The sequence below is a fragment of the Pan paniscus genome, chromosome 4 (assembly GCF_029289425.2).
Source record: "Pan paniscus chromosome 4, NHGRI_mPanPan1-v2.0_pri, whole genome shotgun sequence".
Classification (NCBI taxonomy): Eukaryota; Metazoa; Chordata; class Mammalia; order Primates; family Hominidae; genus Pan; species Pan paniscus.
This window is the reverse complement of record NC_073253.2, coordinates 37,819,950-37,835,601: the sequence shown is the minus strand read 5'-3', so window position 1 is coordinate 37,835,601 and position 15,652 is coordinate 37,819,950. Positions and strand designations below refer to the sequence as shown.

At 37.3% G+C, this 15,652-nt stretch overlaps 1 protein-coding gene across 4 annotated transcripts in view; it reads right to left on the bottom strand.

Moving 5' to 3' along the window:
* WDR41 (WD repeat domain 41) overlaps positions 1-15,652 on the bottom strand; it is a 184,153-nt gene that overhangs the window by 31,075 nt on the left and 137,426 nt on the right. For all 4 annotated transcript variants that reach the window (XM_057302283.2, XM_003812643.6, XM_008965077.5 and 1 more), the window contains one exon: positions 1,452-1,500. In XM_057302283.2, coding sequence (XP_057158266.1) covers positions 1,452-1,500 — 49 coding nt within the window. The remainder of the gene's footprint in view (positions 1-1,451; positions 1,501-15,652) is intronic.

Here is a 15,652-nt window from a genome sequence, read left to right as displayed (position 1 = left end):
GAAGATACATATACATTCCATTTAAAATTACTTATTCAGAATTTAACTTAAGCAATCACACAGAATCTAAACAAGCACTGAAAGTACAGCCATAATTATAGTTTTATTTTCTAAAACAAAATGCTAATTTTTAGTATATTTTTATAGAAAATTTTGAGTATTTTTTTCTATAAATTTAAAAATATAATTGTGTAAATTAAGCATAAAAACATCAGTAACTTAGTTTGCAGGAAAAAAATATGGAGTCCTCATTGTCCAAGTATTTGTTATTTAAGTCTCCACAGTTATAAGGTCATAGAAGAAAATAAAAGTCACCATAACAACTGTATATGTACCTACACACAAATAAGTATATATATCCACTCATTTATTAACCACTTAGAAAGTCAGTCTCCACTCCATCGTTATTTAACACCAACATCTATTCCTACCCATCCAATGTCTTCATCCATCAGTCTCTGACTAATTTACCAAGTAGTAAATATGCAAAAATACAAGGTAAATGGTAAATCTTTCCAAGATTGCAGGACTTCGTGAATGTGGTGAAAATAATGTTAAAGAACTGCTTTTATCACAGGCAAAGCCATTGAAAAATAAAGATCTGACACAGTCAGACTAGATAACAATCCAAAATTAAGGTGAGAGGAAGATACTTCAAAAAAGAATAATTTGAGTAACAAATGATCAGGAAGAGAGGCTCTGAAGAAACTGGTGAAGCCTTAAGTATTTATTTAAAAAAAAAAAAGGCTTTTGTAATATTAAGTCAAACATGAGAAAAATGTTACATTATGCTATTACACAATGTTGAAAGAAAACTTGTGTGTCTCACAAAAATCAACACAATTCATTTATTCATTTTGGAAGTCAGGGCATAGCTAGTGATAACCTAAATTTTGTTAAATAAGATTAAAATTTTGTATTTTTTGAATTTTCATACTTTGGCATTTGTTTCTTAGGAAAAAACTTTTGTTTTCTGTTTTTTTTTTTTGAGACAGTCTTGCTGTGTCACCCAGGCTGGAGTGCAGTGGCATGTTCTCGGCTCACTGCAACCTCAGTCTCCCGAGTAACTGGGATTACAGGCATGTGCCACTATGCCCAGCTGATTTCTAGTATGTTTAGTAGAGACGGGGTCTTGCTATGTTGGCCAAGCTGTTCTCAAACTCCTGGCCCCAAGTTATCCGTTCGCCTTGGCCTCCCAAAGTGCTGGGATTACAGGCACGAGCCACCACACCCAGCTGGAAAAAAAATCTCAATTTAAAAAAACTTTCCCTCTTCATTATGAAATACTGGTCCCCACTGTATATGGATTTATCCTAATTAGCTCTTTTCAAATATTAATGTGTCAATTAACAGTGATATGCAAATGTATCCCCAGATAGTATTTATATGAATACATACTCAACTACATCATCATATCTTTATCACACAATCCACACATAATCAATACACACCTGGGCATTCCACACAACTACAATTCCATCATCACCAGCAGATGCAAATCTGGTTAGGGAAAAAGGGTCAAGAAAAAAAAAATCACTGGTGACATTTAATTACTAAGATTAAGAACTATCAAACCTTATTAGTGGTATTTTGACTAATATTAACGAAGATCAAGTTATTTCAGCTAATTTAAAAAATATTTATGAAACACATTCCAGCTTCTGTACCAGGTATGGAAGATCAAAAGATAAATAAGACATTTATAAGTTTACAAAGAATAAACTGCTAGAAATGTAAAAATAATCTTTAAAGTCCTTCTTTGCTTTAAAATTCTATGATTTTAAGAAATCCCTGACTTAAGTGAAATGAAACCAAGCTGACAAGTGCCTTCAGCGACAGGAAGTGATATTCTAGGAAGTGATTACGATGTTAAATAAATTCATTACTTCTATTATTCTCTCTGTAAATAATTATTATTTAAAGTCAAGATCTCTCTTTTGCTCAGCTCAACTCCTTAGTCTTTCCACATAAATGCTTTGTTCTTGGTTTGGAAGATTTGAGGATTTTTTAGGGTTTTTTTGTTGCTTTTTAGTGAAGATGCTTGAAATGCACAGGTAAAGCTTGTCTTATGGCATGAAAAATGAGCTGTGAGAGTCTGCTATAGCTTCTCTCTCCTTTTTATATCCCATTCACCATATCACAGGGACAATCACCAAATTCTGTAGAGTAGAAGATATTCTGAACACAAACACTATCAAAAGGAATAACCTGTCATACAGGATTATTCATCACCATATTATACTAAAATTCACCATCTTATTATACTAACCCAACAAAGTAGTATAAATAATCACATCGTAAGCATGTCAAATAATTTACTGTTAATGTCATCCACAAGTTTGTAAATAATTTTTAATGACTCAGAATCAATTTAAAGTTGTCCCCATAATATTGCTTTCACTCAAATTCAGGCTTTTTTTTTTTTCAGTATGAGAGAAAGAAGTAGTGTTAAAGAAAGCCAGCTATGAATGACATATAACTGGCCCCTTATAATTAACAGATGCTATGTGAGCATCTGTTCTAATGGATTTTTTACCCCTTTATGAGATAACAAAATCCCACTACTTCAGTCATGAAATACTTTCCTTAACACTCCAAACTGAGTTTCATGTTCAAATTTCTTATCTTCAGTTTCAAAGTTCAGTGCCTTCACTGGCTCAGACAATTCCAATACTCAGTTCTTATTTCAAAATCCTTTGAGTACATCTACTACTGGTAGAACTAAGATTATTCAGGAGACGTGAAATTGATCAAATACTGTCTGACAGTCTGTTAATAATTTTTAAATACAGAACTACCTATCTTTTTAACAGAATGGACCTGTTAAATTTAGGTAACTAGCTAAAAATCACAAAGAGTTATTTTTAAATCCATGCCTATCATTTATTCTTATTTTAAAATGTAACATATAAAAGATTCGGAGATTAAAAAGAAAATGATCATTTTTAAAATAAAAATAGATTTCCTATGCTTAATTATCTACATTTTCTCAATCAGATTAGTAAATAGTACCTTGAATATCAAAAATAGTTGCTGGAAATAAATCTTTAGCAGCTTATGTTTCTGGGCCTATTGATTTCTTTTTATTTGTATAGTGATGGTGGGGAGGGCAGGACTCAAGGTCTTAAGTGTTCTTTGGTATAAAACATCAATTTCTATTGATTCTTTAAACTTAAAATTGCATTTAGAAGACAGCAAGTTTAAAATACATACTTTTTTTCTAACCCTAATTTTTAACTTCTTATGATTGTTTTATCATGTTTGACTTTCATGAGTTCACAATGAGAGATGACTGAGAAGAGCTGAGAGTTTAGAAATCGGATATAGAGCATTTAACCTCAAACTTTAATTCAATCAGTGGGGAACAAAAGTTAAATCTAAATAAGGCTCAATAGTAATGCATGAAATCACAGTCAATTTTTTATTGCTCCAAGGTCAATTACCTGGTTGGTAGATTATTCAGGCCTTCTATTCTTATATATATTCTATTGCTACCATTTTTTTTTTTTTTTTGCCATTTCAGTATTTATTACTACCTCCCCTAAAGAGGAAACATTAAGCTTTAAAATACAAACCAGTATAACTTTGACACATATTAGTACCTGTCATAAAAAAACTAATAAAGGGTTGAGATATCATTCACAAATTACAATTACCCATCCTATTATGATGGATAACAAAAAACTAGCTATACTTTATCAGTTTATCTTAAACTAAATCCTAGTCAGTCAAGCATACACTTCAACCATCTCCAAATCAGAAATGGAAATACAACCCAAGAATTCCTAATTGTAAGGTATAGTGTAACTGCTGAAAAGAAGTAATGAACTATAAAATAAAAAAAGGATTAAAATGTCAATAAAGTTTAAGCTATTCTATCCAATGGAAGAATAGTAATATTGCCAGATAACACTTTACATACTAATTTTTAAAAACATTCTAAAGTAATAGAAAGCAAAAACTTAAGCCTAAAGATAAGATTTTGAGAGAAATGTTTCTTTACCAATTAGCAAAAAATGTATTCAGTGTGATTACGTGCTAGGAGTTAGGGAAATGTGAAGACACCTTACATGTGGTTCTTGCTTTGAGATCTTAAAACTTTATGATTGTTTAGAAATGTACCGTATTTCATCAAATCTAAGACATCAATTGTAAGACACTCTTATTTTATTTACCATTAAGGAAAACATACTGCCAATTACAATTGAAAGACACAATTATATGATGTGTCCAAATTTTAGAGATGTCAAAATAGAAAAAAATATGCTTTTTAGAATCATGAACTCTAAGAATTACCATATTTATTGATCTTTATCTTTATAACATGGCACTTGCCAGTCTAATGAATCTCTGATTATCTCTGGCAGGTTTTAAGTGCTAAAGAAATGCTTGTTGAATGAATAAGTGAATGCATAAGCAAACATTTAAGTGTTCAAGGGCTCTGTGAAATAGATTCATTAATGATGGTAATGTAACCCCATATTTTCCTTTTATCATAATTAATGTAAGTATACTACCACAAAAAATAGAAACTTAAAAATTTAAAACCCAGAATCCCTACCACACAAAAATAAATTTCTATATTTTTTCATATTCCTGTCCAATTCTTATCCATATACTTCAGGTTTTTTCTTTAACTTAAAACCAAGTCCAAGATCACACCACTGCACTCCAGCCTGGACAACAGAGCAAGACTCCATCTCAAAAAAAACACAAAAAACAAAAAAAACCCAAGTTGTTAAAAATACTCGAGACTACACAATTAAATGACTAAGCAAAACTCATATTCATGAAAAACAAGTTCAACAAGGTGAAACATGGTTTAACAAAGACCTATGGCAGACCTCCTAGAATGTTCCATCCTCTCATCCCCTAATTATGAGAACTAAATTTATTATGATAGTCCATAAGTCACTCGGTAATTCAATACTTACTAAGCACTAACTATATAGATGCTTAAACCTAAGAATAAAGATCAAGAGATTGTTCTTGCCATTCAAGAACTCACAGTCCAACATTACCATGTGATGCTATAAGGTCTAGATCATGAGTCCTTAGAGAATTCTCACTTACAACCATCTTAATGTATAAAAATAATTCCCTCTAAACACCTTCTCTTTGAACATCTCTGAGAAAGTATTCTCTCGTTCCTTCCAACAGTGGGCTGAAAACTACAGCAAAGCTTAATAAAGATTTGTAAAAAATAAATTGTTTTCACAATAATTCTTATGTCCAATAGCTAAATGCTCATTTAATAGTTCTTACTCATGTGAAGGCCTTTCAACAAAGTGAAGATCCCAAAAATTCAAATGTTACCTTAAAGGACATAAAAAGTATAGTCCATAAACCTGAACCATAAATCTTCCTGTATTCAATGTCTACATAAGGCACTGAAAAAATAAAAATCTTAATACGACATTATTATGGCAGTACAGGCACCCCAGTGGTTAACTTTCCACCTAACCTGCAAGTACTTTCTAATGCATGATAAAACTAAAATACTATACAGTTTCCATGATCATCTCATCATTTTTTTTGTACAGTAAGACGCAGGATCTAAATAAGGTCTATACAGCACAACTGCTTGATATATCTCTGAAGTCTCTTTTATTCTATGGTTTTGTTCTCCATCTTTTTCTTCCTTGCAATCTTTTTGTTGAAAAAAGTTGCCTCTCTTCAACCCAAATGTCTATCAATGATAGACTGGATTAAGAAAATGTGGCACATATACACCATGGAATACTATGCAGCCATAAAAAGGGATGAGTTCACGTCCTTTGTAGGGACATGGATGAAACTGGAAACCATCATTCTCAGCAAACTATCGCCAAGGACAAAAAACCAAACACCACATGTTCTCACTCATAGGTGGGAACTGAAGAATGAGAACACTTGGACACAGGAAGGGGAACATCACACACCAGGGCCTGTCGTGGGGTGGGGGTAGGGGGGAGGGATAGCATTAGGAGACATACCTAATGTAAATGATGAGTTAATCGGTGCAGCACACCAACACGGCACATGTATACATATGTAACAAACCTGCATGTTGTGCACATGTACCCTAGTTGTCTCTCCTGTATAATTCTCACAGCCCAGATTTTGCTGACTACTTTCCTCTGTTGTCATCTAACATGCACCTCTGTATTCTGTATTTTTAGAAAACTGATCATTAAATCTACAGACTTAATCCAATTCAAATCTGACTCTTTGGTAAGACCATTTCATAAGCAGTTTGTATACTCCATTAGGAAACAAATTTCTGGCAGTCATTTTTGCGTGTGTGTGATGTTAACACCCATCAATAATCACTGCCTGAAGTCATTATTACATTTACAATAAAATAACATTGAAAAAATGCTAAGGGTATCAGTGATGGAAGATCAAATGAATGAAATGAAGTAAGAAGAGAAATTTAGAGAAAAAAAGGATAAAAAGAAACAAACAAAGCCTCCAAGAAATATGGGAATATGTGAAAAGACCAAATCTATGTCTGATTGGTGTAACTGAAAGTGACAGGGAGAATGGAACCAAGTTGGAAAACACTCTGCAGGATATTATACAGGAGAACTTCCCCAATCTAGCAAGGCAGGCCAACATTCAGATTCAGGAAATACAGAGAACGCCACAAAGATACTCCTCGAGAAGAGCAACTCCAAGACACATAATTGTCAGATTCACCAAAGTTGAAATGAAGGAAAAAATGTTAAGGGCAGCCAGAGAGAAAGGTTGGGTTACCCACGAAGGGAAGCCCATCAGACTAACAGCAGATCTCTTGGCAGAAACTCTACAAGCCAGAAGATAATGGGGGCCAATATTCAACATTCTTAAAGAAAAGAATTTTCAACCCAGAATTTCATATCCAGCCAAACTAAGCTTCATAAGTGAAGGAGAAATAAAATACTTTACAGACAAGCAAATGCTGAGAGATTTTGTCACCACCAGGCCTGTCTTAAAAGAGCTCCTGAAGGAAGCACTAAACATGGAAAGGAACAACCGATACCAGCCACTGCAAAAACATGCCAAATTGTAAAGACCATCGAGGCTAGGAAGAAACTGCATCAACTAACAAGCAAAATAACCAGCTAACATCATAAAGACAGGATCAAATTCACACATAACAATATTAACCTTAAAAGTAAATGGGCTAAATGCTCCAATTAAAAGACACAGACTGGCAAATTGGATAAAGAGTCAAGACCCATCAGTGTGCTGTATTCAGGAAACCCATCTCATGCACGGAGACACACATAGGCTCAAAATAAAGGGATAGAGGAAGATCTACCAACCAAATGGAAAACAAAAAAAAGGCAGGGGTTGCAATCCTACTCTCTGATAGAACAGACTTTAAACCAACAAAGATCAAAAGAGACAAAGAAGGCCATTACATCATGGTAAAGGGATCAATTCACAAGAAGAGCTAACTATCCTAAATATATATGCACCCAATACAGGAGCACCCAGATGCATAAAGCAAGTCCATAGAGACCTAGAAAGAGACTTAGACTCCCACACAATAATAATAGGAGACTTTAACACCCTACTGTCAACATTAGACAGATCAACAAGACAGAAAGTTAACAAGGATACCCAGGAATTGAACTTAGCTCTGCACCAAGCGGACCTAATAGACATCTACAGAACTCTCCACCCCAAATCAACAGAATATACATTCTTCTCAGCATCACACCACACTTATTTCAAAACTGACCACATAGTTGGAAGTAAAGCACTCCTCAGCAAATGTAAAAGAACAGAAATTATAACAAAATGTCTCTCAGACCACAGTGCAATCAAACTAGAACTCAGGATTAAGAAACTCACTCAAAACCGTTCAACTACATGGAAACTGAACAACCTGGTCCTGAATGACTACTGGGTACATAACAAAGTGAAGGCAGAAATAAAGATGTTCTTTGAAACCAACGAGAACAAAGACACAACATACCAGAATCTCTAGGACACATTCAAAGCAGTGTGTAGAGGGAAATTTATAGCACTAAATGCCCACAAGAGAAAGCAGGAAAGATCTAAAATTGACACCCTAACATTACAATTAAAAGAACTAGAAAAGCAAGAGCAAACACATTCAAAAGCTAGCAGAAGGCAAGAAATAACTAAGATCAGAGCAGAACTGAAGGAAATAGAGACACAAAAAACCCTTCAAACAATTAATGAATCTCGGAACTGGTTTTTTGAAAAGATCAACAAAACTCATAGAACGCTAGCAAGACTAATAAAGAAGAAAAGAGAGAAGAATCAAATAGACGCAATAAAAAATGATAAAGGGGATATCACCACCAATCCCACAGAAATACAAACTACCATCAGAGAATACTATAAACACCTCTACGCAAACAAACTAGAAAATCTAGAAGAAACGGATAAGTTCCTTGACACATACACCCTCCGAAGACTAAACCAGGAAGAAGTTGAATCTCTGAATAGACCAATAACAGGATCTGAAATTGACGCAATAATTAATAGCTTACCAACCAAAAAAAAATCCAGGACCAGATGGATTCACAGCCGAATTCTACCAGAGGTACAAGGAGAAGCTGGTACCATTCCTTCTGAAACTACTCCAATCAATAGAAAAAGAGGGAATCCTCCCTAACTCATGAGGCCAACATCATCCTGATACCAAAGCCGGGCAGAGGCACAACAAAAAAAGAGAATTTTAGACCAATAACCCTAATGAACATTGATGCAGAAATCCTCAGTAAAATACTGGCAAACCGAATCCAGCAGCACATCAAAAAGCTTATCCACCATGATCAAGTGGGCTTCATCCCTGGGATGCAAGGCTGGTTCAATACACGCAAATCAATAGACATAATTCAGCATATAAACAGAACCAAAGACAAAAACTATATGATTATCTCAACAGATGCAGAAAAGGCCTTTGACAAAATTCAACAACTCTTCATGCTAAAAACTCTCAATAAATTAGGTATGGATGGGACATATCTCAAACTAATAAGAGCTATCTATGACAAACCCACAGCCAATATCATACTGAATGGGCAAAAACTGGAAGCATTCCCTTTGAAAACTGGCACAAGACAGGGATGCCCTCTCTCACCACTCCTATTCAACATAGTGTTGGAAGTTCTGGCCAGGGCAATTAGGCAGGAGAAGGAAATAAAGGGTATTCAATTAGGAAAAGAGAAAGTCAAATTGTCCCTGTTTGCAGATGACATGATTGTATATCTAGAAAACCCCACTGTCTCAGCCCAAAACCTCCTTAAGCTGATAGGCAACTTCAGCAAAGTCTCAGGATACAAAATCAATGTGCAAAAATCACAAGCATTCTTTTACACCAATAACAGACAGAGAGCCAAATCATGAGTGAACTCCCATTCACAATTGCTTCAAAGAGAATAAAATACCTAGGAATCCAACTTACAAGGGATGTGAAGGACCTCTTCAAGGAGAACTACAAACCACTGCTCAATGAAATAAAAGAGGATACAAACAAATGGAAGAACATTCCATGCTCATGGGTAGGAAGAATCAATATCGTAAAAATGGCCATACTGCCCAAGGTAATTTATAGATTCAATGCCATCCCCATCAAGCTACCAATGACTTTCTTCACAGAATTGGAAAAAACTACTTTCAAGTTCATATGGAACCAAAAAACAGCCCTCATTGCCAAGTCAGTCCTAAGTCAAAAGAACCAAGCTGGAGGTATCAGGCTACCTGACTTCAAATTATACTACAAGGCTACAGTAACCAAAACAGCATGATACTGGTACCAAAACAGAGATATAGACCAATGGAATAGAACAGAGCCCTCAGAAATAACGCCGCATATCTACAACCATCTGATCTTTGACAAACCTGACAAAAACAAGAAATGGGGAAACGATTCCCTATTTAATAAATGGTGCTGGGAAAACTGGCTAGCCATATGCAGAAAGCTGAAACTGGATCCCTTCCTTACACCTTCTACAAAAATTAATTCAAGATGGGTTAAACACTTAAATGTTAGACCTAAAACCATAAAAACCCTAGAAGAAAACCTAGGCAATACCATTCAGGACATAGGCATGAGCAAGGACTTCATGTCTAAAACACCAAAAGCAATGGCTACAAAAGCCAAAATTGACAAATGGGATCTAATTAAACTAAAGAGCTTCTGCAAAGCAAAAGAAACTACCATCAGAGTGAACAGGCAACCTACAGAATGGGAGAAAATTTTTGCAATCTACTCATCTGACAAAGGGCTAATATCCAGAATCTACAATGAACTCCAACAAATTTACAAGAAAAAAATAAACAACCCTATCAACAAGCGGGTGAAGGATATGAACAGACACTTCTCAAAAGAAAATATTTATGCAGCCAAAAGACACATGAGAAAATGCTCATCATCACTGGCCATCAGAGAAATGCAAATCAAAACCACAATGATATATCATCTCACACCAGTTAGAATGGCGATCATTAAAAAGTCAGGAAACAACAGATGCTGGAGAGGATGTGGAGAAATAGGAACACTTTTACACTGTTGGTGGGACTTCAACCATTGTGGAAGTCAGTGTGGCGATTCCTCAGGGATCTAGAACTAGAAATACCATTTGACCCAGCAATCCCATTACTGGGTATATACCCAAAGGATTATAAATCATGCTGCTATAAAGACACATGCACACGTATGTTTATTGCGGCACTGTTCACAATAGCAAAGACTTGGAACCAACCCAAATGTCCAACAATGATAGACTGGATTAAGAAAATGTGGCACATATACACCATGGAATACTATGCAGCCATAAAACATGATGAGTTCATGTCCTTTGTAGGGACATGGATGAAGCTGGAAACCATCAATCTCAGCAAACTATCGCAAGGACAAAACACCAAACACCGCATGTTCTCACTCATAGGTGGGAACTGAACAATGAGAACACATGGACCCAGGAAGGAGAACATCACACACCAGGGCCTGTTGTGGGGTGGGGGGAGTGGAGAGGGATAGCATTTGGAGATATAACTAATGTTAAAATGATGAGTTACTGGGTGCAGCACACCAACATGGCACATGTACACATATGTAACTAACCTGCACATTGTGCACATGTACCCTAAAACTTAAAGCATAACAACAAAAAAAAATCACAATTTTCATTTAAAGTATATGTTTGTATGCTAGAACTACTTGAAGAAAATTAGAGAAGCATCCAGATAGGGACTTGTAAAGCAGTTGAAGGAAACGTCAAAGCATTTTCAGGAGCCATAGATGCTGACGCAACTAATTCCTTAATTAGATCTACTTCAACAATTTCTTTTCCTTAAAAAAGAATGTATTATATTAACATGACTCTAACATCTAAAAGTCTAAGGTCCTTTTTTAGCTCACAAACAAAGATTGCATAGTTCCCATGGTTATTTGCAAAGGTAAAACATTTGGTAAGTTCTTCCCTTCCCAAATCACAGATAGAAAGCTAAACTACACATCAAGATTACAGTAGGAGGAGGAGCCAAGATGGCCGAATAGGAACAGCTCCGGTCTACAGCTCCCAGCGTGAGCGACGCAGAAGACGGGTGATTTCTGCATTTCCATCTGAGGTACCGCGTTCGTCTCACTAGGGAGTGCCAGACAGTGGGCGCAGGTCAGTGGGCGCAGGTCAGTGGGTGCGTGCACCGTGCGCGAGCCGAAGCAGGGCGAGGCATTGCCTCACTCGGGAAGCGCAAGGGGTCAGGGAGTTCCCTTTCCTAGTCAAAGAAAGGGGTGACAGACGGCACCTGGAAAATCGGGTCACTCCCACCCGAATACTGCGCTTTTCCGACGGGCTTAAAAAACAGTGCACCAGGAGATTATATCCTGCACCTCGCTTGGAGGGTCCTACGCCCACGAAGTCTCGCTGATTGCTAGCACAGCAGTCTGAGATCAAACTGCAAGGCAGCAGCGAGGCTGGGGGAGGGACGCCCGCCATTGCCCAGACTTGCTTAGGTAAACACAGCAGCCAGAAAGCTCCAACTGGGTGGAGCCCACCACAGCTCAAGGAGGCCTGCCTGCCTGCCTCTGTAGGCTCCACCTCTGGGGGCAGGGCACAGACAAACAAAAAGACAGCAGTAACCTCTGCAGACTTAAATGTCCCTGTCTGACAGCTTTGAAGAGAGCAGTGGTTCTCCCAGCACACAGCTGGAGATCTGAGAACAGACAGACTGCCTCCTCAAGTGGGTCCCTGACCCCTGACCCCCGAGCAGCCTAACTGGGAGGCACCCCCCAGTAGGGACAGACTGACACCTCACACGGCCGGGTACTCCAACAGACCTGCAGCTGAGGGTCCTGTCTGTTAGAAGGAAAACTAACAAACACAAAGGACATCCACACCAAAAACCCATCTCTACATCACCATCATCAAAGACCAAAACTAGATAAAACCACAAAGATGGGGAAAAAACAGAGCAGAAAAACTGGAAACTCTAAAAAGCAGAGTGCCTCTCCTCCTCCAAAGGAACGCAGTTCCTCACCAGCAACGGAACAAAGCTGGACGGAGAATGACTTTGACAAGCTGAGAGAAGAAGGCTTCAGACGATGAAATTACTATGAGCTACGGGAGGACATTCAAACCAAAGGCAAAGAAGTTGAAAACTTTGAAAAAAATTTAGAAGAATGTATAACTAGAATAACCAATACAGAGAAGTGCTTAAAGGAGCTGATGGAGCTGAAAACCAAGGCTCCAGAACTACATGAAGAATGCAGAAGCCTCAGAAGCCGATGCAATCAACTGGAAGAAAGGGTATCAGCGATGGAAGATGAAATGAATGAAATGAAGAGAGATTGGAAGTTTAGAGAAAAAAAGAATAAAAAGAAACGAGCAAAGCCTCCAAGAAATATGGGAATATGTGAAAAGACCAAATCTACGTCTGACTGGTGTAACTGAAAGTGACAGGAAGAATGGAACCAAGTTGGAAAACACTCTGCAGGATATTATACCGGAGAACTTCCCCAATCTAGCAAGGCAGGCCAACATTCAGATTCAGGAAATACAGAGAACGCCACAAAGATACTCCTCGAGAAGAGCAACTCCAAGACACATAATTGTCAGATTCACCAAAGTTGAAATGAAGGAAAAAATGTTAAGGGCAGCCAGAGAGAAAGGTCGGGTTACCCACGAAGGGAAGCCCATCAGACTCACAGCGGATCTCCTGGCAGAAACTCTACAAGCCAGAAGACAGTGGGGGCCAATATTCAACATTCTTAAAGAAAAGAATTTTCAACCCAGAATTTCATATCCAGCCAAACTAAGCTTCATAAGTGAAGGAGAAATAAAATACTTTACAGACAAGCAAATGCTGATAGATTTTGTCACCACCAGGCCTGCTCTAAAAGAGCTCCTGAAGGAAGTGCTAAACATGGAAAGGAACAACCGGTACCAGCCGCTGCAAAATCATGCCAAAATGTAAAGACCATCGAGACTAGGAAGAAACTGCATCAACTAACAAGCAAAATAACCAGCTAACATCATAATGACAGGATCAAATTCACACATAACAATATTAACTTTAAATGTAAATGGACTAAATGCTCCAACTAAAAGACACAGACTGGCAAATTGGATAAAGAGTCAAGACCCATCAGTGTGCTGTATTCAGGAAACCCATCTCACGTGCAGAGACACACATAGGCTCAAAATAAAAGGATGGAGGAAGATCTACCAAGCAAATGGAAAACAAAAAAAGGCAGGGGTTGCAATCCTACTCTCTGATAAAACAGACTTTAAACCAACAGAGATCAAAAGAGACAAAGAAGGCCATTACATCATGGTAAAGGGATCAATTCAACAAGAAGAGCTAACTATCCTAAATATATATGCACCCAATACAGGAGCACCCAGATTCATAAAGCAAGCCCTGAGTGACCTACAAAGAGACTTAGACTCCCACACAATAATAATGGGAGACTTTAACACCCCACTGTCAACATTAGACAGATCAACGAGACAGAAAGCCAACAAGGATACCCAGGAATTGAAATCAGCTCTGCACCAAGCAGACCTAATAGACATCTACAGAACTCTCCACCCCAAATCAACAGAATATACATTGTTTTCAGCACCACACCACACCTATTCCAAAATTGACCACATACTTGGAAGTAAAGCTCTCCTCAGCAAATGTAGAAGAATAGAAATTATAACAAACTATCTCTCAGACCACAGTGCAATCAAACTAGAACTCAGGATTAAGAATCCCACTCAAAACCGCTCAACTGCATGGAAACTGAACAACCTGCTCCTGAATGACTACTGGGTACATAACGAAATGAAGGCAGAAATAAAGATGTTCTTTGAAACCAACGAGAACAAAGACACAACATATCAGAATCTCTGGGACACATTCAAAGCAGTGTGTAGAGGGAAATTTATAGCACTAAATGCCCACAAGAGAAAGCAGGAAAGATCCAAAATTGACACCCTAACATCACAATTAAAAGAACTAGAAAAGCAAGAGCAAACACATTCAAAAGCTAGCAGAAGGCAAGAAATAACTAAAATCAGAGCAGAACTGAAGGACATAGAGACACAAAAAACCCTTCAAAAAATTAATGAATCCAGGAGCTGGTTTTTTGAAAGGATCAACAAAATTGATAGACCGCTAGCAAGACTAATAAAGAAAAAAAGAGAGAAGAATCAAATAGATGCAATAAAAAATGATAAAGGGGATATCACCACCGATCCCACAGAAATACAAACTACCATCAGAGAATATTACAGACACCTCTACGCAAATAAACTAGAAAATCTAGAAGAAATGGATAAATTCCTCCACACATACACCCTCCGAAGACTAAACCAGGAAGAAGTTGAATCTCTGAATAGACCAATAACAGGAGCTGAAATTGTGGCAATAATCAATAGTTTACCAACCAAAAAGAGTCCAGGACCAGATGGATTCACAGCCGAATTCTACCAGTGGTACAAGGAGGAACTGGTACAATTCCTTCTGAAACTATTCCAATCAATAGTAAAAGAGGGAATCCTTCCTGACTCATTTTATGAGGCCAGCATCATCCTGATACCAAAGCCGGGCAGAGACATAACCAAAAAAGAGAATTTTAGACCAATATCCTTGATGAACACTGATGCAAAAATCCTCAATAAAATAATGGCAAACCGAATCCAGCAGCACATCAAAAAGCTTATCCACCATGATCAAGTGGGCTTCATCCCTGGGATGCAAGGCTGGTTCAATACACGCAAATCAATAAATGTAATCCAGCATATAAACAGAACCAAACACAAAAACCACATGATTATCTCAACAGATGCAGAAAAGGCCTTTGACAAAATTCAACAACACTTCATGCTAAAAATTCTCAATAAATTAGGTATGGATGGGACGTATCTCAAACTAATAAGAGCTATCTATGACAAACCCACAGCCAATATCATACTGAATGGGCAAAAACTGGAAGCATTCCCTTTGAAAACTGGCACAAGACAGGGATGCCCTCTCTCACCACTCCTATTCAACATAGTGTTGGAAGTTCTGGCCAGGGCAATTAGGCAGGAGAAGGAAATAAAGGGTATTCAATTAGGAAAAGAGGAAGTCAAATTGTCCCTGTTTGCAGATGACATGATTGTATATCTAGAAAACCCCATTGTCTCAGCCCAAAATCTCCTTAAGCTGATAA